Source organism: Indicator indicator, chromosome 5, assembly GCF_027791375.1.
Source record: "Indicator indicator isolate 239-I01 chromosome 5, UM_Iind_1.1, whole genome shotgun sequence".
Lineage (NCBI taxonomy): Eukaryota > Metazoa > Chordata > Aves > Piciformes > Indicatoridae > Indicator > Indicator indicator.
Window position 1 is genome coordinate 7,375,470 of NC_072014.1, and position 25,620 is coordinate 7,401,089.

Here is a 25,620-nt window from a genome sequence, read left to right on the forward strand (position 1 = left end):
AATGTCTTTTTTTATTTTTATTTTTTATTATGAACCCAAACATTAGGGATTCTAGTTGTGGGATAAGAGATGGATATGTCATATAGGGTCCCTAGAAGACCTACTTGGTGAGTAGTACAGATGGAACCCGGTGTGGGTTTGCATTTATCTGAGAACATTTAGAGCTGGGAGATAGAGGCTACATAACAGACTTCTTCAATGTATAGAGAAAATAGAGCCAATTTCTTTGTGTAGGCTGAATTATTTACCAGAGTGTTTCAAAGTGTACTGGTAATAAAACACTATGAAGCATAAGTAACTCCAGACAACCTTGGCTTATGTTAAAAGCAAAGAGGTTTTTTGCCTTTTTTTTTTTTTTAAGAATGTTATTAAGAAAATAAATCCTCAGAATCTGGAAAGGCAGAACATTGTCAAATGAACAGAAGCCTCTGAAGGATCGTGTTGACTCAGTGGATAGAAAGGTCAAACTCTCCAAATCATCACCCTAAGGGAGCTGGGAAATCAGTCTCACTTCAAAGTTCAATAGGCTAGTTTGGCACAAGATGAAGTATGCAAAGATGGTTAAGGCGATTCTGGGAAGCTCACTTGACTGGGAAAAAATGGCTGCTTTTAACTAAAATGTATGTAGAGTAAATCCGTTTTTCCTGATGGCCAATAAAGCCATCCCTTTTCTAAGCCAAGGTAGTATCTTCAGTTTAGAAAGACAATGTGCTCATCCCTGCCTCCCACTCCTCAAAAAGACTGCTCAGAAAGAAAAATCCTCTAAAAAAAAAGCCAAGTTCTTGCTCTTCCTGTAGACTCATTGCTGAAAAAGAGGAAGACTGCGTGTTTTGGGCTTGATTTAATACAGAATCACAAAACGTGAGGGGTTGGAATGGACCCCCACAGATCATCCAGTCCAACTCCCCTGCAAGAACAGGATCACCTAGAGTAGGTCACACAGGAAGACATCCAGGTGAGTTGTGAATGTCTCCAGAGAAGGAGACTCCACAACCTCTCTGAACAGCCTGCTCCAGGGCTCTGGCACAATCACAGTGAAAAGGGTTTTTTTTTATGTTCATGTGGAACCTCCTCTGCTCCAGCGTACACCGTTGTCCCTTCTCCTATGACTGGACATCACTGATCAGAGCCTGGCTCTGTCCTCCTGACACTGCCCTTCACATCTTCATAAACATGAACGAGGTCACCCCTCAGGCTCCTCTTCTCCAAGCTAAACAGCCCCAGCTCCCTCAGCCTTTCCTCAGAAGGGAGATGGTCCACTGCCTTCAGCATCTTTGTGGCTCTGCACTGGACTCTTTCAAGCAGTTCCTTGCCCTTTAAGGTCTTTTAGAAACCAGTGGGGATCCTTCTCTGGCTATGGTTTGTCATAAAGTAACTTTTTCACCTGGGCTAGTTGAAGTTGAAACCACCTACTAAAAGGATCGTGCAAAGCTTCAGCAGCTCTCCAGTGAGAAACCCTGTTGGAACTGCAGTGTTCATGGTATGCTCACGTGAGGCCCGTATTTTCTGACTCTTGCATCGTGTCTGGACACTGTCACTAAACCCAATGCTTTCACCTGAGCTAGAGGGGCTGAAATGTCCTTGTTTGTGCTGCATACACCAATTCAAGCTACAATTCTGTCTTTTGCTGGGTCTCCCACTTTGGCGCCAGTTCACATGACATTTCTTTCCATGTCCCAAGTGAACAACCATGGTTGGGTTCCCTATTCAGCTCTCACATGTCAAGCAGAAGATCTGGCTGACCAGCTTCCCCTTGAAGCCCTTTCTGGACCTTTTAACAGCTGGGTAATAATTAAAATACAACATACAGACATCTAGGTGTCATCTTGCTTTTTCCAATGGTCCTTATGTTTGTCTTTCATTGCAAATCCTTCATTGACCAATTTCCAGTTGTTTAGGCTACATTTTTTACAGCACTGCTGACTCTTAGTACACTGCACAGCACCTCTACAGTTATCTCAACATCGCATCTCAAAACTTAGGCTGGAGCCAGCTGCTTTCATAGAATCATAGAACTCTTTCAGTTGGAAAACACCTTCAAGATCATCAAGTCCAACTGTCAACCCACCACCACAGCCATTAGCCATGTCCCCAAGTGCCATGTACACATTTTTTCTTGAACACCTCCAGGGACGTTGGCGCCACCACCTCCCTGGGCAGCCTCTTCCAATCCCTGACCACTCTTGCAGCAAAGAAGTTTTTCCTAATGTCCAATCATAAACCCCCCTGGCACAATTTCAGGACATTTGCTCTCCATCTATTGCTTTCTTTTTATTTCAAAATCTTTCAACTGCAGAACATGTACCAAATGAAAGATGAAGAGTTAAAGGCAGAATTGGGCTAGTTTCTGGGCAGGCACTGGAAGCAGCTCTGTTTCCAGGCTGGGGCTAAGGTGAGTGACACAGGTGTAAGCTCTCCTGCTGTGCAATGCAGAGATTGTGTGCTGCAGAGCCTTTACTTTCCTCTTGCCTGGACTGTTATTAGATGTGACCACTAATCTCCAAGTGAAGATTTATGCAGCAGCAGCTTCACTTCATGCCTTAGGTACAATCTCAAGTTAAGCAGAAATTTAAGTCTTTGCAGGATTGGGAGGGTTTTTTTTTTTAAATGATTTGATTCTATTTCTGTGTTTATTTGCAGCACAAGTGCAATGAGTATGTTTAAGTGTTCGATGTAGCCATGAACAGAGATTTACTTGTTCAAAAAGAGGAAGGCAAGCAGCAGTGAACAGTAATGTGTCCATTACATGATGCATGGGATGGTGCAGATGTGGAAGGAGCTCGTTCTTTCTGCATCTGGAACAAGTAGGTCACACACAGTTATTATGCACACTGCTGAACACGGAGCAGCCAATATCCCTCTAATGCACGTGGCCTTTCCAGCCCCCTTTTAGTACTTTATAGTAGTAGAGCATCTTGTTTGCAGATGCTCTGCTTGAGAGCAGCTGATGGAAGGCAGGGAAGGGACCCCAAACTGACTGACCTAATTGCTGTGTGGATTGAGAAGCTGGTGAAATCATTAGTTACTTTTATATGTTTTCTTTCTATAATAAAGATAAATATTGATTGCTGGAGCAATATTGATTGGAGGAGGTCACTGCAGATGGCAGCTGCATGATTTGCACAAATCTCTCAGTGTACAGGGCTGCTGATTTGCATGAGAATGCAGCTGCTCCATCCTCATGCCTTGCAGAGCAGAGGAGCATTTACCCAAACTATCTCCAGCAGTGATTAGCAGTAAACATGAAACAAAAGGACTGAAACACTTCCTCTTCTTAATATGTTCTGTGTATCTCTGTCTGCTGTGGGTTAAGTGGAGTTTCTTGTCCCAGCCCTGCAAAGAGAAGCACAGGGCAAAAGGGGCCTGCTGCAATTATGGTGGAAAGTCACCAGCTTCACCCAGCTCCACACCCGAGATCAGTGATCCTTCCTTCACCCGCTGACCTACCCTCTCACCATTCAGGCCTGGATGTCTTCCTCCAAGCTTTGGGTCATTAGGGACACAGTGTCCTTGGAGTGTGAAGGACCAAGTGGTAGGAAGCAGCAGGGGTATTTATGCTCCTTGTATCATTGGTGCAAAGCCCTAAGTGGTCCATTCAAGCTCAGGCATCTCCTGCCAGGAATGCTGCTGCTTCTCTCTTCCACCTGCAACCTCCAGGAGGGAGGAAAGGGAAAGCAGAGGAGCCACCTGCAGAGATGGCCTCCTCACCTCCTTGGACATGGAAAGCATTCTCTTCTGAGCACATCTCTGCAGGTCTGTCTTGCAACTAGCAAACTGCATCTCACTGAGGGCAATGCTGCTCTTGGAGACTGCTGATATTGAAAGGCAAGGGAAAAGCAGGCATATTTAACCACAGCTCATCACTGTGGTTTTGATTAACTCCACATGTCACAGCTTGGCAGGCTTTATCTTGTTTTAAGAAAATACCTTTGTCTTCCCTTCTTGGTGATTTCCAATAGGAAATTCAACAGAAGGGTTTTTCCTATTTATCTCCTTCCACTGTGGACATTTATTTACAAAAGAGGAGGCTGAGGAGACACATTCTTGTGCTCTACAACTCTCTGAAAGGAGGCTGGAGTGAGATGGGGGTTGGTCTCTTCTCCCTAGTATCAGGCGATATGAGAGGAAACGGTCTGAAATTGTGCCAGGGGAGGTTTAGGATTGGGCATTAGGAACAATTTCTTTCCAAATAGGTGGTCAGGGATTGGAAGAGGCTGCCCAGGGAGGTGGTAGAGTCACTATCCCAAGACGTGTTCACAAAACATATAGATATGGCACTTTGAGACATGGTTTAATGACAGTGGTTGGACTTGATGATCTCAGAGGTCTTTCGTAACCAAAACAATTCTATGATTCTATGATTCTGTACTGGCTGGCCCAATACAGAGTGTTCTTATTTCCTCAGTGGTCCTTAAGGAGGAAGGTTAATACTGGAATGCAGGTTTCTGACATGGTTATGCATGGACACTGAGCCACTTCAGCAGAGGAGCAGGCACTGCGTTTGGTGAGCACTATGTATACGCAGTGAGTGTTTCCTAGACGCTTTGTGGAAGCTCTTAAGCATCCTCTGTGGTTCAGAGCGTTACGCTTCCCCTTCTGCGTTTCCTTTGAAGCGTATCTCTTGGGGTGTGACGTGGAGTAGCCCTGTCTTACAAAATCAATCATTCCCTAGCTAGCTCAGAAATAAAACCCAAAGTAAGCAACACCAAATGTCTGATTTACCAATAGATTGCAATCCAGTGCTAAAGAGCACAGCCACTGCCCTGCTTTAAATATTCATGAAGCCTGTTGGTGCAAAATGCATTAAAGGTGGGAATAATGCCAGTAATACTCGATCCTCTTAGTGACAAGAGGCTTTCATGCATTAAGGTAACAAGATGTTAAAGACTTTCCACTGAACACTCTTTGTTTTTAACTTACAGAAAAAGATTCACTAATGGAATGCTAGACTGCATTCACTGTCGTGATATTAAGGCTGCAGAACAGGATAATTACACATGTGTGCTTCACCACACTGCAGAAAACCTGTCATTACTCTGGGTTCTTTACTGCCTTCTCTTCCTGCCTTCCAGAAAATGTTCACAAACACATCCCTTACCCCTCCAAGTGGCCTTCTATGTGACAAACCCTCTCTCAAAACCTGAGGAGCCTAACCATTCACAGAGTGGTTTTATGCAAACAAGATTTAAAAATAATGGTGGTGTGGTACAACACAATTTAGCTGAGTGACAACTAGCAATGAATAGCCAAGGGAAAAAAAAAAACAAACAACCAAAACCCAGAAAGAGTTAAACCAGAGACAAGGGACTGCAAAATAACAGACTGTGGCAATGCAGAATAATGTTAATTGTCACTTGAAATCATTGGCAGCCCAACCACATCTGCCATCACACCTGTGCTCTCTTCTCTGATCCACTCTGGCACCCCAGAAAGATCAGGCAAACAGCCAGCCTTCTATCTCCAGCTCTCTGTGGGCTGGCTTTGCTACCAGCTTGCATCCCTCCTATCTGGAATGAGTCAGGTGCTGACCCTGCGCCCTCAAACTGCTTCTGATTGATGGGAGAGGCTGGCAGTGCTGGGCTTATCACCCTGTAACAACAGGTCCCAGGGCCGCTGGGACCCACTGACCCTATTTGGGTTTTATAGCCCTCATCAGTCAGGTGAGGCAGATAAAGGAAACCTCCTGGTATCTGGAATGTGATCCATGTAAAACCAGCAACCAAATAATAAACTGAGGTAGATCAAGGAGCCCTCCTTATACCTGCAATGTGATCCATGTAAAACAAGCAACCAAATAATAAACTGACATTGCTTTTCCCACTTCATTTAAGGACATTTCCTGCACACCAGATCCTGGCAGGGGGAGTGGGAGAATATGCCTGCCTGGTGCCAAACATGGAGATTCAATTAATGTACATTTGAAAGACGGTAGGTCCCCCCCTACACAACCTGCTTTTATTCCAGCAATAAGAACAACAAAGAGCTGACACCCAGAAGGCTCATTTTTCAGAAAGATGCTTATCCAAGACTAATCGGGGGGCAGGGATGGCGAAACAAGGCTCTGTTCCGGCACATGAAGTTGTTTACTTCAAAGCAGACCTTTAACAAGCTTTCCATGGTCTTTGTGCTTCTGGTTGGAAATCTGCTTTCCTGCCTTTCAGCAGCTTGTCTGCTAGCCTCTTCCCAATAAATGCCCTTCCCTGTTTCCCTCCCTGAGAAGCATCTTCCCCTGCAGCAAGACCGCCTGTCAATAAAGCTTGAGGACTTCAGCTCCTGCAGTCATGAGGCTGCTACCTACGAGCCAAGTTGTTTCAAAGGGGAGGGAGGAGAGAGTGAAAGGCTGCAGTGGGAGCATCGCTGGGCTAAGTGGGAGCAGGCAATTTTACCAGGCTGTTTCTGGAATGAAAAAAAACACCCAACCAAACAGTGCTGCTCGGTGCTTATGATTAATAATGTTATCTTGCAGCTAATTTTATTCCTTGCCCCTCTCTTCTCCTGCCTTCCAATTTGGAAGTGCACTTAATTATAAAAACATGAGCACTAGACTGTGAATTTTGATATATTAATTTTACCACAGCTTTGCTTCTACACTGCACGACCAAAACTCTCAAGGACAACCGGTCAAGGAGACAACGGAAGTCCTGACACCCAGGGTAATTTTCTTCAGCAAAGTCCAAATGAAGCAATTTCTTCCACACAAATCTCGTTACATTACTGCAAGCCTATAACCATGATGCATCTTGCTCCTGTTTTTCAACATGTCAATTTCTTGTGATGACTGGAGCCAGAGCAAGGCCTATGTGGTTGGTCTACATCATGTTGTTCAAAGATGAGGACCACAGGTTATTAAAAGCCTGGCGAGACAAAACCAAACCGACCACAAACAAACGACCATGACCATATTCCTAAGCTTCTTCACTGGAGAGCAGAGAAGTTCATCAGTTCATGCCTGGACAACAGTGCATGGATGCCTTGCTTTCCTCTCCCAAGTAACTAGTGATAGAAGAAGAAGGAATGGTCTCAAGCTGTACCAGGGCAGGTTTGGGCTAGACATTAGGAAAATTTTTTTCACTGAAAGGGCTGTCAGGCATTGGAACAGGCTGCCCAGGGCAGTGGCAGAGTCACTGTACCTGAAGGTGTTTAAAAGCTGTGTAGATTTGGTGATTGGGGATATGGCTTAGTGGTGGACTTGGTAGAGCAGGGTTAATGCTTGGATGATCTTGAAGGTCTTTTCCAACCTAAATGATTCTATGATGAGGTCAGCTGCCCAACACTTGGACCAATTATCATGTTCACCATTCATTACTGCAAGAATGGTCAGGCATTGGAACAGGCTGCCCAGGGAGGTGGCAGAGCCACTGTCGCTGGAGGTGTTCACGAAATGTGTGGACATGGCACCTGGGGACATGGTGTAGTAGCCATGGTGGTGTTGGGTTGATGGCTGGACTAGATGATCTCAGAGGCCTTTTCCAACCTTGATTCTATGATTCATTGCCTCCATTCCACCTGTCCAATGCCCCGCCAAGACTTGGGGCAATACTGCTTCATTGACACCTCACTGCTGAGTCTTTATATCCACACTTTAGACACCACCAGTCCGCATCTTCAGAAGAATCACCCAGACACCAGCTCCATCATTTGCGTAATTACTTTGTTGTCTTTCTACACTTGTATTAATTACTTAGACAGAAAGATGAGGCTTGGCATTCACAGCTCTGTGAGTAGTGGCTTTTCTATATATCAACTGTTCCAAAATCACAATTAAATGATTAGTTCTAAGTTTACTTAAGATACGTTTGCACAGTTTTGAGGCAAAATGAAGAATAGTAATAATTAAAAAATAATTCTGAGTAGATAGAATCATAGAATCATTTCAGTTGGAAAAGTCCAAGAATGACTTCCCTTAGGTTTATGTGGTTAAGGCTTAAAATAAAAAAAAAAAGAATATTTTGGTAACCTCCTTTTAAAAAATAAAGATCAAGACAATTTCCATTGAGAAAACATTTAAAATTCTCATTATTTCAAACATTCTGAGGGTTGGATCTTTGACTCGAGCAGTGAGGAATAAACAAGACAGCTTCCCAGCATTTCCAATGCCACACATGAATTAACATGATGATAATATTAATGGTATTTTTTAAAACAAAAAAAACCCTTTAGGCCAGTTATTTTTCCCAGGTTCTATTTTTACCCAAATATAAAGCTGTAAACCCCCAAATGGAATAACAAAAGTCATAACAGCAACAAAACAGGTAACTCTGCTTCTAGACTTTGCCTAAACTGTGCATGTTCCAAAATCACAGATTCACAGATAAAGGGAATGGTTTTGGTTGGAAAGGACCTTAAATATCATCTAGTTCCAGTTTCCCCACCATGGGCTGGGACACCTCCCACTAGAGCAGCTTGCTCAAGGCATCATCCAGCCTGGCCTTGAACACCTCAAGGGAAGGGGTATCCACAGCCTCCCTGGGCAATCTGTTCCAGTGTCTCACCACCCTCACTCTATAGAGTTTCTTCCTAATCTCCAGTCTAAATCTGCCCTCTTCCAACTCAAAGCCATTGTCCCATGTCCTATCACTACAAGCCCTTGTAAAAAGTCCCTTCCTGGCCTTCTTGTAGCATCCTTCTGCTAGTGGAAGGCTGGTCTAAGGTGTTTATTGAACCTTCTTTTCTCCAGGCTGAGCAGCCTCAACTCTCTCAGCCTGTCACCAGAGGGGAGGTTCTTCAGACCTCTGATCATCTTGACCCACTCCAGCAGTTCCACGTCCCTCTTGTGCTGGGATCAGAACTGGATGCAGTGCTCCAGGTGGGGTCTCAGCAGAGCAGAGGGGCAGAATCCCCTCCCTGTCCTGCTGCTCTCTCTGCTTTGGATGCAGCCCAGCACACAGCTGCCTTCTGGACTGCCAATGATCATTGATGGCTCATGGTGAGTTTGTCATCAACTGACACCCCCAAGTCCTTCTCCTCTAGACTGCTATCGAGCCACTCCCCACCCAGCCTGGATTCGTGCTTGGGATTGCCCTGACCCAGGTGTAGGACCTTGCACTTGGCCTTGATGTTGGCATGGGCCTGCCTCTCAAGCCGGTCCAAGTCCCTCATAAACCAGACTTCTTTTTTCAGAGTAACAATCACCTCAATCACTCCGCAATGAAACCCTGGGCACAGAAAATGGATTAGCTCATCTTTGTGATGATTTCTAAAGCACAGGACCTTTAAATAATACAACATTCACTGACAGAGGAGAGCAAATTACCGTACCAAACATCCTCTGCGTCTTCGTCGCACTCCGCCCCAAACTGGCAAATGTCACAGGTCGATGTCTCTTTTTGACTGGTTTCACCTGAGCCTTCATTGACTGTTTGATGGAAAGGAGAAGAATACACATTAGTATGGACAGCCAAGCACTTTTCTCTCCAGAAAAATCCATTTGTCACCTCAGCTTCATGCACCACTCACAGAGGCACTGCTTGGCCAACTGACAGCATTCTGCATGAGGCCAACAGGGAGATTTCTGTGTTGGTCTGTGGTAAATTCCCTGTCTTCTAGAGTTAAAAGAGAAAATGGGGAAAGACCTTTAACAATGATCCCTTCAAGCTGCAGTCTGGGAAGACCGTGTCATCACCAAGCCTCACTGCTTTGTTCACAGGGAAAAAAAGGACAGAATCGAAGTGGAAGGGGTTGGAAGGGATCTCTGGAGATCGTCCAGTCCAACCCTTCTGCTAAAGCAGGTTCACCTAGATCAGGATGCAAAGGATCACAATGTCCAGGTGGGTCTGGAATCTCTCCAGAGAGGGACCCTCCAGAACCTCTCTGGCAACCTGCTCCAGGGCGCCAGCACCCATGCACCAAAGAATTTTCTCCTTAAGTTCAAGTGAAACCTCCTGGGTTCCAGTTTGTGTCCACTGCCTGTTGTCTTGTCACTGAACACCACTGAAAACAGCCCAGCCCCATCCTCGTGACCTTTAGATGTCGATCAGCATTGATAAGATCCCCTCTCAAGTCTTCCCTAGGCTAAGCAGACCCAGGTCTCAGCCTCTCTTTCTCAGAGATGCTCCAGGCCCCTCAGTATCTTTGTGGCTCTCTGTTGGACTCTCTTCAGTAGTTCCCTGTCTCTCTACAACTGGGGAGTCCAGAACTGGATGCTCCCATCCAAATGTTCCCTGATTAGGGCAGAGCAGAGGTGGCGAAGAACCTTCCTCAACTTGCTAATCAGACTCTTCTTAATGCGGCCCTTAATGGCAGAGTATTAACAGCATCACATGCTGAGTATTAACAGCATCACATGCTGCCTTGTGTCCTTCACCAGTGAAAGCCTTTGGATGGACCCTGGGGGTGTTTTCCTGGAAAATCTTTGGAATTAGCTGCTGTGTGGTGCAATCTTGCCTGTTTCAAAGGCAAAACATTTTTCTCTTCAGAGGTACAGCCATGAGCTCCAAGGACTAATTATCTTCAGCAGGAAGGATTTAGTGTTGTCCAGAGGAGGGGACAATCTCCAGCATAGCTTACATTTGAAACCCAGGAACCTCAACACCCGTGCCCACAGTTGTGTGAGGTTTGCACCTGGCTCTCCAGTAAAAAACATGAAGGGACTGAAGGAAAAGTAAAAATACAGGTGTAAGAGGACTGTGAAAAAATACTGACATTTGAGCAGGGCCTGCTGTTACAGGACAAGAGGTGATGGTTTAAACTAGCAGAGGAAAAGGAAGGAATTTTTACAGTGAGGGTGGTGAGACCCCGGCCCAGATTGCCCAGAGAAGTGGTAGAAGCGCCATCCCTGGAGACATTCCAGGTCAGGTTGGTTGTGGCTCTGAGCCACCTGCTCTAGTGGCAGATGTCCCTGTTGACCAGTGGGAGGTGAGGGGGAGTGTGGGAGGGTTGGACTGAATGAGCTTTAAAGGTCCCTTCTAACCTAAACCATTCTATAACCTATGGGCAGAAGCCTTCTCAGGCCAGCCAAGCACTCCTCACCTCTCAGGAATATGACAATTGCTCCAGTTCAGAAGGGTGAGAAGCTCTTTTGTGGAAAACAGCTGTCATTTATTTGTTATTCTGCAAATCACTTCCCTTACATTTCCTGTTAATTAAAAACATATGCCCTATTTTATTTTCCTCCCTGTAATGTTTCTATTTATAACTGCCCAGTTAAGTGTGGTCTGACCAAGGACTTCATATGGCTCCACATCACAAGATGAGTAAAACATCTATGTCAGTCACCAAAGGAAGGCATTTGAAAGCTTGAGCATGCTGAAGAGAAGCAACTGGTTAAAAGAGGACCATCCAGACTCAGACACAAAGCAGTTCCTTATTTCTACTGGAAAATAATAGTTAATGCCTTCTTCTTTCCCTGAAGAAGCTATGCTCCAGCACTGCTCCAGCATTCAGTGTGCATGCTGTCATTAAATGTCCAAGCATGCAGCAGTCTGGATTCAAAAAGACAGCTGTTTACTCCCCTCCCTCTCTCTCTCTTTCTGTTGTCAGTAACCAGAGATAATATTATTCTTCACACATCCCTAAGGTGCCTTTTGTCTCCCTCCACAAACATACACATTGGGCACCCAGGCCCCAGACTGACACACACAAGGGCTTGCTTCCCCCATGCTGTGCTCTGATAATCTGGGCATTGAGATTCAGTCAGGCTGGAGAGCTGGGCAAAGGCAAACCTCATGAAGTTCAACAAGGACAAGTCCTACATCTAGGTGACCCTGCTTTGGCAGGGGGGCTGGAACTCATTGTCTAAGAGGACTTTCTTTCCTCTTTTTTTCCCTGTTGCTGCACTTGCTGATTTGCTATTGCTTTCGTGCCTCAACTGAAAAAAAAAGGTTATCAAGAATAACCTAGTTTATAGAGTCCTCTTTTACTTATACAAAAAGGGTATTTCTCTTTTTCTCATGCACATTACATAGTTCTCATGTTAGCAATGGTATTTAATACCAAGACCCTGTAGGAATGAAGCAGGGCTCCAGAGTTGGTAATGGCTGAAGCCCACTCCTTAGTCACACAACTGAGAAACTTTAAGCTGCAAGTTCCTGTTTGTATTAGCACAATTAGCAACTTCCAGAGGTCAAGGAAATGTGCTAGCATAGGTCAGAAGGTCACTAACATTATCTGAAAGTCACCTCAGAGACTCTCTCAATCTCCTAAGCAATATGAATTGTTTAGCTGGGAAGGTACTACACTCAATTTACAGAGTCAATGGGCAGTGGAAACCACCACAGCTCCTGTTTTAATCATTTGGTCCTTTCCTCGTGTTCTCACTACATTCAAATCCGATGGTCAAGATTTCAGGAATATCTCAAGCCCCACATGAAAGAAACCATTTTGGAGACATTTTACTTTACTTCCATAGCTGAAAAAAACAGCTAAAAGTATCATCAGTAGATAGGTTTGACTCTGTGCTTATGTCCTATAACATCAGGAGAAAAATAAAAGTGCCAAACTGCCCCCCTGACACAGATCTCTCTGTCTTTACAACTAATTGTCTTGGAGTTAAGAGTCTTCTGTAGGTCCTACAACCCCAACAAATCAAGCTATGGATTTATCCACACAGCTTCTCAGACTCATGCTCTATTAGGAGTTGATAGCTAGTAGGTTAGCTGGTGTAACAAATGCACATCATCATCTCTGGATGTTGACCTAACACCACCAAGCCCACTAAATCACGTCCCAAAGTGACATGTCCATGTGTTTCTTGAACACCTCTAGGGATGGTGACTCCACCACCTCCCTGGGAAGCCTTTTCTTATACCTGACCATCCTCACAGCAAAGAAATTTTTCCAAGTGTCCAACCCAAACCTGGTGTCACTTGAGGCCATTTCCTCTCATTCTATCACCTGATACTGAAGAAGAGATGGACACCTACCTCACTCCAACCTCCTTTCAGGGAGAGAAATGTAGAAAGCAATGAGGTCTCCCCTCAACCTGCTTTTCTCCAGGCTTAACAACCCCAGCTCCCTCAGCTGCTCCTCATCAGACCCTTCACCAGCTTTGTTGCCCTTCTCTGGGCATGCTCCAGCCTCTCAATGTTACAGGTTAAGGGGATGAGCTCAGCATGATGCAAACACCTAACAGGGTTTTGGGGCAGAAAGCCAGCTCAGACTACTGATAAAATGAGCTATTATCTTCATGCTAAAGACCATGTAGATGTAGCCTGGCACTGTTTTGATGCTAGTCAGACAGAACTTGTAGTCATTTCCAGCTCTTATATTTATACCCCGACTTGCAGGTTTTATTTTTTCTTAAAATCACAGCTGGTGGATTATCTGAAGGTGTAAAGATCTCAGTTTCCAGGTGTATTTGTTCTGGTAGAGATGTCTAAGCTTTAGGGCTGTGCAGAAAAAGCTTGTGAATAAAATAAATACCAGAAGCTATCAAATTGTTTTTTATCTTTTTTTAACTGATCATCTTTGTAGGGCTAATACATGGATTTTCAGCCCTGTGGAATACTGAGTTTATGTCAAACAGAAAAAAAAAAAAAACTTCTGAAATAGCTTACTCTTGTGCTGGGTTGAACTCATCCCCACCTGGTGATGAAGGCTCCAGTTCTGCCCTGGATACAGTTTATTTTGTGCAAGAAAACTGTCTCAGAAGAGTGCTGCCACTCTCTGTAGTTCCATCTTTATTTGTCCTTTCCTCTCCAACCCAATACTAACAAATCTGCTGCTAAACCATGTCCTCAGCAACGTGTTTGCAGGTGTTTAAAATACCAACAGGGATGATGATTCAATCACTTTCCTGAGCAGCCAGTTCCAAGGCTTGACAGCCCTTTTTCCAACAATTGGAGCATCTCTCTGACGGGGAGAGGCTGAGAGACCTGAAGAAGAGCAGCCAGAGAGGATCTGATCAGTGCTGATCAGTATCCAAAGAGTAGAGAACATGAGGATGGGGCTGGGCTCTTTTCAGTGTTGCCCAGTGATAGAACAAGGGGTAACAGGTACAAACTAGAACAGAGGAGGTCTTGCTTGAGCTTAAGGAGAAACTCCTTTGGTGTGAGGGTGTCTGAACCCTGGAGCATGCTACTCAGAGAGGTTGTGGATTCTCCTTCCCTGGAGAGATCCCCAATCTCTCTGGACATGTTCATGTACAACCTGATCTAGATGTATCTGCTTTAGCAGGGGGGGGTGGAGTAGATGATCTCCAGAGGTTCCTTCCAACTCTCACCATGCTGGGATTCTATGGATCCATAACTGGAGGTCTCCAAGTGCACCCAGCTCTGAAGTTAGGACATGACCTCCTCAGGGACTTGCCTGTGTTTGTACAGGAGAGACTGGATTCAATCCTTACTCAAAGTTTATTTATTCTGAATAAACACCATTTGCTTGTTTCTGTCTCATGCACATCCCTGCTGTTCCCACAGTGTCTTTGATAAAAAATTAAATGCCATTAGTCGAGGCCAGTTTCTCCCAGAAAATATCTCTGAAGGCATTTCCAGAGGAATGGCTCATTGAATAAAACCCTATTGTGAGCTTCCTGAATGCAGACACCAAACAGCTGTGATCATTGCACCCATCTGTGGTCCCCCTCCAAAATCTAATGCTTTCCTGGTGCCTGTGGGATGCCAACACCACAGACTGATGGAGGTGTACAATGACCAGCATCGACAGCATTTGCAAGCTTGAGGAAGGGGAGGCTCATTTAATTTTGCCAAGAGCTTCCCCTCATAAACAGCTTTGAGCAAAAAAGAGTCCAATCTCACGTGGGGACTATTCATCTCTGCCTTGCATTAATTTAATTTTAAATAGAAATCACTTCCTTGCAAGAGGATTTTCAAGGAATAGACACAGCCTGTTGTAAAAACATGCCCGAGATGCTGCCAAAGCTTTTGTGGCAGCAGTCCCTGTTCTCCTGTAGCTGAATACACCCAACAGCCACAAACAAAACAACCAAGTGGATTCGCCCACAGCTGGGTGGATGCAATGTGACGGGTCACCAACCAAGGCTGGTTGGTATTGGAGGGGTTGGAAGGAGATGACTGTAGTCTTAATTGAAAGGACCAGAAGATTCTTCAGGTTCAAGGAGAAACAGAAATAGATGCTGTGAAATTCCTCCCCCAGGCTGATTTGCCTGGCCACATGGATCACTAAACTCTGGAGCTATAACAAAGAAGATGGGAAGCTGCAGTGCAGGGAAGAGCCCAAGCTGGAGTGCTGTGTCCAGCTCTGGAGTGCTCAACATAGGAAGAACATGGACCTGCTGGGTCCAGAGGAAGGCCATGAAGATGAGCAAAGGGCTAGAGAACCTCCCCTATGGGGACAGGCTGAGAGAGTTGGGGAGAAGAGAAGGCTCCAGGGAGACCTTAGAGCAACCTTCCATTACCTGAAAGAGGCTACAAGAAAGCTGGGGAGGGCCTTTTAACAATGGCTAGTAGTGATGGGATGAGGGGCAATGGTCTGAAACTGGAACAGGGCAGATTTAGGTTGGACATCAGGTGGTAGTTCTTTACTATGAGGGTGGTAAGACACTGGAACAGAGTGCCGAGAGATGTGGTTGAGGATCCATTCCTGAAGACATTCATGGTCAGGCTTTTAGATCCAACCTGATCTAGTTGGAGGTGACTCTGGTCACTGTAGGGGGGCTGGACAAGATGACCATTTGAAGGTCCCTTCCAACCCAATGCATTCTGTGACAACACTTTTCTTATTGCAATAAGAACGGCCATCAAAAAGGAGAAGAGTCAAGCATGAGCTGCCTGCCGCCTGCAGGCCCTACGTACCAGACATGGAGGGATAATGCCAGGCTTGAAACCCCCTTCCTCCCTTCTGCAGTCTCTCTCTGCAGGCCTCCAAAGACCTCCAGCCTCTTCAGGCTCTGCTGAAAAGCAGGGACTGATTCAGGTCCTTCCTCTTCCTCTTTCACATCTGGGCAGAAGCTGCATCCCACACTGTCTGAGACAGGAGCTGCAGGCTACCTTATGCTTGAAGCACCAAAGACCAGAGCAACTTGAAGGATAGGCCACATGGACTCCATACATGCCACAGCATCGTGCTTACAGCAAGTTCTATCAAGCAAATACTGCATCACATACAGGTTCAGTTAGATGAGTATGAGTCAGCAGGGGCCTCCTGTGCAGGCAAAGGTGCTGCAGTTCGATATAAACCACAGAAATTGCCTGCCTATGCTTTCCCTGACCCCTGTTTAGAATTAACATCCCACCTGAGGTCCTAAGCATTTTTATTTGTTCTAGGCAGAGAGAAACCTGGATCATTAAATTCAGAGAAACTCGGTGAAAAAGGTAAGGAAGGGTCCAACTCGTGATTTCACAAACCTAAAGTAAGGAAGTCCTGCATGGGTGATGTGACTTTCCACACTGAAAAGGTGCTTTTCCCAGCTTCCTATGTGGTGGAAAGACTAACAGAAGAGCTGATGTGAACCCTTACAGCTCCTTATCTTTCTAGAAGTGGAATGAAAGGGACAAAGATAAAACCTAAAAAAGCTGTCTGCCTTCTACTTGGTGACTACTTCAGTTTTAAGGTCTTTGTCACTTTGCTATTGATTTAAGTCTGTGTATCCTTTTGAATATTAGTATGGCTAGCAAGATAGCAACATCATACATAAAAATGTTCTTTATTCCAGAACAGATGAAACTCCCAGTGGTAAAAGAAGATTTAGGTATCTCTGAAGATTTCTTATCGCCATGCAACATAACTCTCTAATGGTTCAGTGCCTTGGAGGGTCATCTGAGATCACTTAGCACATAAATCAAATAGATGGCAGGCTATAAGAGAGGAAGCCTATAGCAATTTCATGTCTTTGCTCGCAGACATCAAATTTATCTTTTAGGCAGACTATAGAGGAGATAATATGCCACTCCATTTAAGCCACTGAAGAAGCCCAAAAATCTGGGTATTAACCAATTTTAGGAAGCTGCTCTTAGTCTTGACTGCACCACAATTATCCTGGGAAATGACCGGGTTTAAATCCTAAAACAGGGACTGCAGACACCGGACCTGGTTCTGATTTACACCAAGGCTTCTGTAAATCACTCCAGCAATGAGAGTGTGGGAGTCAGTGGAAGTCCAATTTCCTTTATGTCCCATTTACATATCAGGTGGTGTAAAGCAGCTCTACTGTAAGAATGACTCTGGTCTACCTTTCACTGAAGGTAATGAGAGGAGAAGTGTTCTTCTCCCACGCTGCTTTTCTTCCATGTTGCATTCTTTCTGTTTATTTCTACAGTGCTAATGCAGGTTACTCACACTGAAGTGCTCTGCCAGGAAGGTTGGACTGGATGATCTTTTGAGGTGCCTTCAGACCCCCAATGTTCTGTGATTCTAAGTGAGAGATGGAGCTGCCCTGGAGCTCAGAAGCTCATGCTCATTCTCAGAATAAGGCAGCTCAGTCAGGTGCCAGGATGGGTAGTCAGAGCCCATGATCATCCGAGGTGCACCTTTGTGGTTGGGTGCTCTGCATCTAACTCTTCCTCCACTGCCTCAGTGGTCAGCTTGTATGCAAAGGGTGATCCCCAAGTCCCCTTCGTGGCTCTTGCCCCAGAAGAATTTAATATCTCCCTAGTAGCATTTTCTGATCTGCAATTGTCATCACTGAGCTGATCCTCTAAACTTGTACAACCAGGGCTCATCCCTGCCTTTGGTCCTTTCTCTGTAAGTAAGGATATCCATTAAAAAAAAATTGTCTTCTGGGGAGCAGCTGAGGGACTTGGGCTTGTTCAGCCTGCAGGCTGAGGGGAGATCTCATTGCTCTCTACAACTCCCTGAAAGGAGGTTGGAGCCAGGTGGGTGTTGGTCTCTTCTCTCAGCTAACAAGTGATAGGGTAAGAGGAAATGGCCTCAAGTTGCACCAGGGGAGGTTTAGGTTGGATATGAGGAACAATTTCTTCCCTGAAAGGGCTGTCAAGCCCTGGAATAGGCTTGAGCCTATGGAGCCCCCATCCCTGGAGGGTTTTAAAAGCTGTGTAGATGTGGTGCTGAGGGACATGGTTTAGTGGTGACCTGGCAGTGCTGGGTTAATGGTTGGACTTGATAATCTTAAAGGTCTCTTCCAACCAAAATGATTCTCTGACTATGATTCTATTCTCCAACAAACACCAAAACACACTGTGTCAGTTAATTGCAAGAAAATGGTCAGAAATAAGATGACCTTTTGGGACAAATGGGAAACAAGTCAGTTGAAACGTTTTTTTTCCTTTTCATTTCCATCATTAGTGGGCAGGCTGAGGCCTTGCCTGAGTAGCACCATTATTGGCTTCTTGTTTGCCTTGGTTTATGGTTTGTGCAGTGGAATTGTTGTGTCCATGACAAATACTGGCAGCAATGCTGACAGCCTAACCTAAGGGCAAAGGAGTTCATGAGCAGCACAGCCACTCCTGGAAGGGTAGCAAAGATTTAGGAGAAGAAGCCTTCAGGGGCCAGCTCTGTGGATAAACTGGGCATCTGCTTTTGTGCTGTCACCTAAAATTTAGGTGACTGTGCGGGGAATAACCTCCCAGACCTCCACTAACAGCACAAACAGGTTGAGTGTGATACTTGAAACTCATCCTTGATAGGAACAGAAATGTGGATCTGAATCCATTCACACTGGGATGATGTCGCCCTTCTGAGTATGAGTGTACATATGTGTTTATGGTATAGGAGGAACCATATGGCAGGAAAGGTTTAAACATTTAATCTCACTTATCTTCAATACACTGCATACACAGAGAATTGGAAGCCCAGCAGGAAAATGCCAGCTTTCATTCTCACTTAGTCATGATTAACCTTTATGAGCTTGCTCAGAGTTCCGTCAGCTGCAAAGTCATTCAGGACAGGCAGGCTGTGCAAGTCCTGACTTTCTGCTTTGGCCAAGGTGCTGCAGCTGCTGAGGTCCAGCTCTCTGAGGGCTGTGCTGCCCCAAAAGGCAGTGAGTGCATCCTGCTCTGCATCTTCCCCTGAGTATGGAAATGGATTGATCTGCTGGACAACCTCCACAAAGACCTCAAAGTTCTGGTAGATGACAAGTTCACTATGAGACAGCAACATGCCCTTGTAGCCAAGGCAGCCAACGGTATTCTGGGGTACATTCAGAAGAGTGTGGCCAGCAGGTTGAGGGAGGTTCTCCTCTCCCTCTGTTGTTCCCTGGTGACCACATTTGGAGTATTCTGTCCAGTGCTGGGCTCCCCAGTTCCAGAGGGACAGTGAACTGCTGAAGAGAGTCCAACAGAAGGCCACAAAGATGCTGAGGGGACTGAAGCATCGTTCTGACATGGGGAGGCTGAAAGACCTTGGGCTGTTTAGCCTGGAAAAGACTGAGGGGATCTTCTCAATGATGATCCATAGATAAAGGGTGGGGACAAAAGGACAGGACCAAAAGGAGTGGTGCCTAGTGATAGGACAGGGCAACAGGTAGAGCCTAGAACACAGGAGGCTTCACTTTCACAGAAGGGAAAACTTCTTTGCTGTGAGGGTGCTGGAGCACTGGAGCAGGCTGCACAGAGAGGTTGTGGAATTTCCTTCTCTAGAGACTTTCGCAACCCACATGGATGTGTTCCTTTGTGTCCTGCTGTAGGCATGCCTGTTTTAGCAGGGGGGTTGGACTAGATGATCTCCAGGGGTCCCATCCAACCCCCACCATTCTATGATTCAGTGAAAGTGTGTAGTCTTGGAATCATTTTGGTTGGAAGAGACCTTTAAGGGACTACAGGGAGTGAATGACCTGAAGGGACACTCCTCCTGCAACTGCACTTCTTTGCATTGCTCAGATGGGGTCCAGTTTGGAGCAGACAGATGCAAAGCAAATAGTTGATAGGTCTCACACTTTCCAAATATGCTCTTTCTCATTAATATTGATTCCCACACACAAATGCTTTAGCTATATCCACTGATTGCATTACCATTGCAGAAGTGTAATTAACAAATTAAAAGGGAGGACTGTGATTCAGTTTAATTTGGGGAAAATCTTTAAATAAATAAATAGGTAGTCTGAAGTTTGAGGATCATTCTCCACCGATATTCATTTTAACAGCTTGAAGGTGCTCTAAAAGAAAGCTTTCATCAAAATGAACCTGTCCTGAGTGTGCTACAGTGGGAGCATAACTAGGTACTGAAAGAAACAAAAAACAAACAAATGGAAGCAATCCAAACAGATGCTAAAGCAGACAGAATCATAAGAGTGATTTGGCTTGGAAGGGACCTCCAAAGCTCATCTAGTCCAGCCTCCTTGCAGTCAGCAGAGACATCTTCCACTAGATCAGGCTGCTGACAGCCTTGGTGAACCTGACCTGAACCCCCTCCAAGGACGGGGCCTGAACTACCTCCCTGGGATGTTCCTAACATCCAATCTAAATTTCCTCTAATTTCAAATCACTGCCCCTCATCCTATCACTGCAAGCACAAACAGTCCCTCTGCAGCCTTCTCGTAGGCCCCCTTCAGATACCAGAGTACAAATGAAGGAGTCTCAGCATGGAGAGAGGAAGGGGGGCAACACCAGTGGGAAGCTGCTCAGGTTGATTTGAGCCTGTTAGCTCACAAGATCGTAGGAAATCCTCACAGAACAGACATGCCATCAACCCAGGTGAGAGCCAATGCAACAAATGTTTGTTGAAGGAAGCAAGGCAGAAAATCTCCCCTACTTGCTGCCCTTCCAGATGCTTGTGTGATAGAATAAAGCATCTCCACTAAGTAAATCAACCTTTGCAAGAGCAGCCAAAGTTTGAGTGCTTTTCTCTTCCAAAGTCATCTGAGCATACCTGAAAGAACAGCTGCAAAGTGCTTCCCCTCCCATCCCCTCCAAAAAAACACCTTCCAGGTGATCCAGCATTCTGAGAAACCATAATCATTAAGGATTGATCACACTAATATAATTTTCTGGATGGCTTATTAACCTACTAAGACATGTTTTTCTCTACTTCCCTTCATTAGCGACAGCAATAATTAGGTAAGGACAGAGTAGCAGAATTGATCATATGCTAGTGCCGAAGGGGACAGAGAATGTATCATGGACATTTAGCACAATGTTCTACAGACCTGAGATGCATTAATTATATTTAGTAACATAGCTATTTTCTGCCTCTGATAGAAGGAATCCATTAATGTAGCTATTGTACAATAGAAGCTTATTTTTCTTCAATTCCAACAGGGATTTTTTTTTCTCTGAGAAGTTCATCGTACAAAATGAGACAAGCAAACATATCTGTCTGAAGTACCTACTGATACCACAGCGCCTTCCTGATTCCAGTCTTGACCACAGGTCTGCTCATGAAAGCACTGCTTTGAAAGCAGAGTGGCCACAAAGCCCTGGCTGGGAAGCAGAGAAGGGAGTTACACTGGGACACCTTCCTCATTTCTCTGGGTCAGCCTCAGACAGCCTTCCTGCTGATGGCCACCCAGGTTGCCAGAGCAGAGCATCTGGAGCTTGCAAATATTTACAGAGGTGACTGAATAGCAGCTGCACTCCAACAAAGTCAGAGAAACACAGATTCATAGAATTGTTTCAGTTAGAAAAGCTCTCTGAGATCGAGTCCAATCCTCAAACTATCACCACCATGCCCATTAAATCATGTCCTAAAGTGCCATGTGCACACAGTTTTGAACAGTGACAGTGACTCCACCACCTCCACGGGCAGCCTGTTCCAACGCCTGACTGCAGTTAAGTCCACATTTAAGGTCCCTCTTGTCTGTCTGTAACATCAACAGTGAAAGCATTGCCAACAAGCAGGCTGGGGGATGAAGGAGCAGCCATACAAGGCCTTGGTGCTTGCGTGCTGCCCCTCACCTTCCCGACCAGCCACTCCAGTGCCATGGCCCTCCTCTCTCCGTTGGACTCTGCCCAGCAGTTCCCTGTCTCTCTTGAACGGGGGAGCCCAGCACTGGACTCCCTCCTCCAGATGTGGCCTCACCAGCACAGAGTAGATTAGGAGGAGAACCTCCCTTGACCTGCTGGCCACACTCTTCTGAATGCACTTTAGGATCCCACTGGCCCTGTTGGTCACAAGGGAACATTGCTGGCTTATGATGAACCTATTGTCCATCAGCACTCCCAGGTCCTTCTCCATGGAGCTGCTTTCCAGCAGGACACCCCCTCACCTGCCCTGGGGCATTATTTTTCCTGCAGCGTCCTGCATGTATGAGAGCCACAAAGGGCTCGCAGGATGATGAATTTTTTCCTGGCTTTCCCTGCACTCTCCCCCGACGGGAGCAGCAGGCAGCTCTCTGTAGATAAAAGCATTACAGGGAGCTAACATTACAAACTTGGCACTCCAGTGGCATGCTGCACAAACAAGGGAAGGGAGGATCTGCCAAAGCCAGAGCCAGAGATAATGTGAAAAGCATAAACCCAACATATTGACCTTAGTTAAGCCCAAACAGCAGAACACTGGGCTAGTCCAGGCAGAACTGCTGAAAACACTCAGCATTCCACACACACACACACACGTTTGCTTTAAATCCATAACTCACTTGCTGTCTGCAATCCCCCCTCTTCAGATGCAGGATCCAAAATAATGATTAGATCAGTCATTGCTTAATACATTCAACTGTGGCCCTGATTTTCATGCATGAATGGTCATTTACATATCATTACCCATCATGCCATCCACTCAGGATTCTTCTTGCTAAATAAAGTCATACATTTCAAGTTGTCATCTGAAACCAAAAATGCTTCAAAAGGGGAGGTTTCGTTTCTCGTTATCTCTGCTCTTAGCCTCTAATAGACCAGGATATGAAAATGGAGACTTCTCAGTCTGTGTGACAACTGACACTGTGAGGAGATCTTTGAGAAGAGGTGCCACCCAGAGGGACCCAGACAGGCTGGAGAGGTGGGCAGAGGAGAATCTCACGAGGTTCAATAAGGCAAAGGGTAAGGTCCTGCACCTAGGTCAGGGAATGATGAGATTGGGAGCAGCCCTGCAGAATAGGACTTGGGTGTGCTGGTGGATGAGAAGCTGGACATGGGCCAACGGCACGCACTTGCAGCCCAGAATGCCAATGGCAACATGGGCTGCATCAAAAGCAACATGGCCAGCAGATGGCAAGAGGCAATTCCGCCCCTCTGCTCTGGTGAGACCTCACCTGCAGTACTCTGCCCAGCTCTGGAGCCCTCAACACAAGAGAGACATGGACCTGACGGAGTGGGTCCAGAGAAGGGTGACAAAAATGATCAGGGGCTGGAACACCTCTTCTGTGAGGACAGGCTGAGGGAGCTGGGGTTGTTCCGCCTGCAGAAGAGAAGGTTCCAGGGAGACCTTAGAGCAGCCTTCCAGTACCTGAAGGGAGCTACAAGAAGGTTGCAGAGGGACTGTTTACAAAGGCTTGCAGTGATAGGATGAGGGACAATGGTTTGAAATCAGAGAAGAGCAGATTTAGATTGTATGATAGGAACAAATTATGTACCACGAGGGTGGTGGAACACTGCAACAGGTTGCCCAAGGAGGTACTCGAGGCCCCATCCCTGGAGATCTTCCAGGTCAGGCTGGACAAGGCTCTGAGCAACCTGATCTAGTGCAAGATGTTCCTGCTGACTGCAGAGGGGTTGGCATAGTGAGCTTTGAAGGTTCCTTCCAACCCAAACAGTTCTATGATTCTAAAGAGTCAATCAGCAAAGGATTTTCCCAGTTTTGGTAAGGCAGGTAAACAGGAAAAGCTGAAATAAAGCAAGGAGAAGCAGAACCAACAAGGACTTGCTTTAGGACAACAGAAGAATGTGCTGTAGCATGTGGTGTAACACCTTCTATTTTCCCAATGGAAGTCCTTGTTGGGGACACCTTAGGAAGACCACCACGGACATGAAATGCAGTTAGAAGATTTGTATTAATTAATTTTCAATTAATATCACCCACATCCACAATAAAGGAAAGACTTTTTTGTTCCCTTCCTCTTGCTACTCTTAAAAGTAATTTTCTGCTATGTTTAATTAGGAAAGTTCTCTGCAGAAGGGATTGTGATAGAAGATTAATTCTCCATTTCCTCACCCACTGTGTCAGTAGACTCAAGTGGACACTCTAAGTCCCAGTTAAATATGCTGAGGATGATCAAGCATGGAGCTCCTCTAGAGAGGTCCCATCTGCAGCCTGCACAGGTCATTTCAAAACAATAGAAACAAGTTAGCAAACAGCATCTCTCCGTGGTGCACCACCACAGAGGAACCATTACAAGTGCTTCATGGGGTGAGGGTTCACCATGCTGGCTGAGAGGCTTTGCTATCACAGCTAATGATATTGAAAGCTGCCAAGGGAGGAAGAGCATTTCCACAACCACTGAGGTTCCGGGATTTTTTTTCCTCCTCACCATATTGATTCTGTCTCCTCACCAACAGCTCTAGTATTCACATTCCTACAGTTATACGTCACACAATCACAGAATGGTGTGGCATGGCCCAGGTGAGTTTTACCTCTCTCCACAGGAGACTCCACAGCTTCTCGGGGCAGCCTGTTCCAGGGCTCTGGCACCCTCACAGTCAAAAAGTTTTCCCTTATGTTCACCTGGAACCTCCTCTGCTCCAGCTTGCACCCACTGCCCCTTGTCCTGTCATTGGACATCACTGATCAGAGCCTGGCTCCATCCTCCTGACACTGCCCTTCACATCTTGGTAAACACCAATGAGGTCACCCCTCAGGCTCCTCTTCTCCAAGCTAGAGAGGTCCAGCTTCTTCAGCCTTTCCTTACAAAGCAGATGTTCCACTGCCTTCAGCATCTTTGTGGCTCTGTGCTGGACTCTTCCAAGCATTTCCCTGAGGTTCTTCTTGAAGTGAGGGGCCCAGAACTGAACATAATATTCCAGATGTGGCCTCACCAGGGCAGAGTACAGCAGGAAGAGACCCTCTCTTGAAGTATTCACCATACCCCTTCTGATGCACCCCAGGATGCCACTGGCCTTCTTGGCCACAAGGGCACATTGCTGGCTCATGGTCATCCTGTTGTCCATGGTGGGGGTTGGAATGGACCTCTGGAGATCATCCAGTCCAAACCCCTGCTAAAGCAGGGCCACCCACAGCACGTTGCCCAGGAATGCGTCCAGGTGGGTTTGGAATCTCTCCAGGGAAGAAGGATGCCACAGCCTCTCTGCAGAGCCTGTCCAGGGCTCCAGCACTGTGAAAATAAAGAATTTTCTCCTTCTGCTTAAGTGAAACCTCCTGCAATCTAGTTTGCACCCATTCCCTTTTTCCAATCACCAGCCACCCCAAGAGCCCAGCTTCATCTTTTCTGTCAAGTATGAAACAGCAATTAAAAAAGAAATAATGAACCGTGCCCTGGTAGGTTACATAGTAGGTTCCATAGTGGGTTTGTTGTTTGTTTGGGTGTGGGGTGGTTTTTTTTAAGTGAAGAGGCAAAGGGCACAAATTATCTTTGTTTTTCATGAGGAATGGAGGCAATGAGCTGTTTACCCTCAGGGCATAAAATCCTCTGAATGGTGCATTGCTGCCAGTGCTGAGTAAATATTGGGTTAATGCTTTTGAAACCTGAAATCCAAGCCAGGGCAAGAACAATTATTCGGGGGAATCTGAGGCTTACAAGATAGTGGAACATGTGAGATGTTACCCTTTGACAGAGAAGGTAAGCAATTTTCCCACCAGTTTTATTAATGGAGTGGCTGAACATCAAAATGGAAAAAGCAGGAACAATGTAGAGGAGGAAAGGCAGACATGCAGCCTAGGAGAGACTGAGAGCCATGCTCATTGATTAGCTAGGACCAG

At 45.8% G+C, this 25,620-nt stretch overlaps 1 protein-coding gene across 1 annotated transcript in view; it reads right to left on the reverse strand.

The window, feature by feature from the left end:
* TMEFF2 (transmembrane protein with EGF like and two follistatin like domains 2) overlaps window positions 1-25,620 on the reverse strand; it is a 152,626-nt gene that overhangs the window by 52,992 nt on the left and 74,014 nt on the right. Inside the window, exon 5 of the mRNA XM_054380994.1 lies at window positions 9,259-9,355. Coding sequence (XP_054236969.1) covers window positions 9,259-9,355 — 97 coding nt within the window. The remainder of the gene's footprint in view (window positions 1-9,258; window positions 9,356-25,620) is intronic.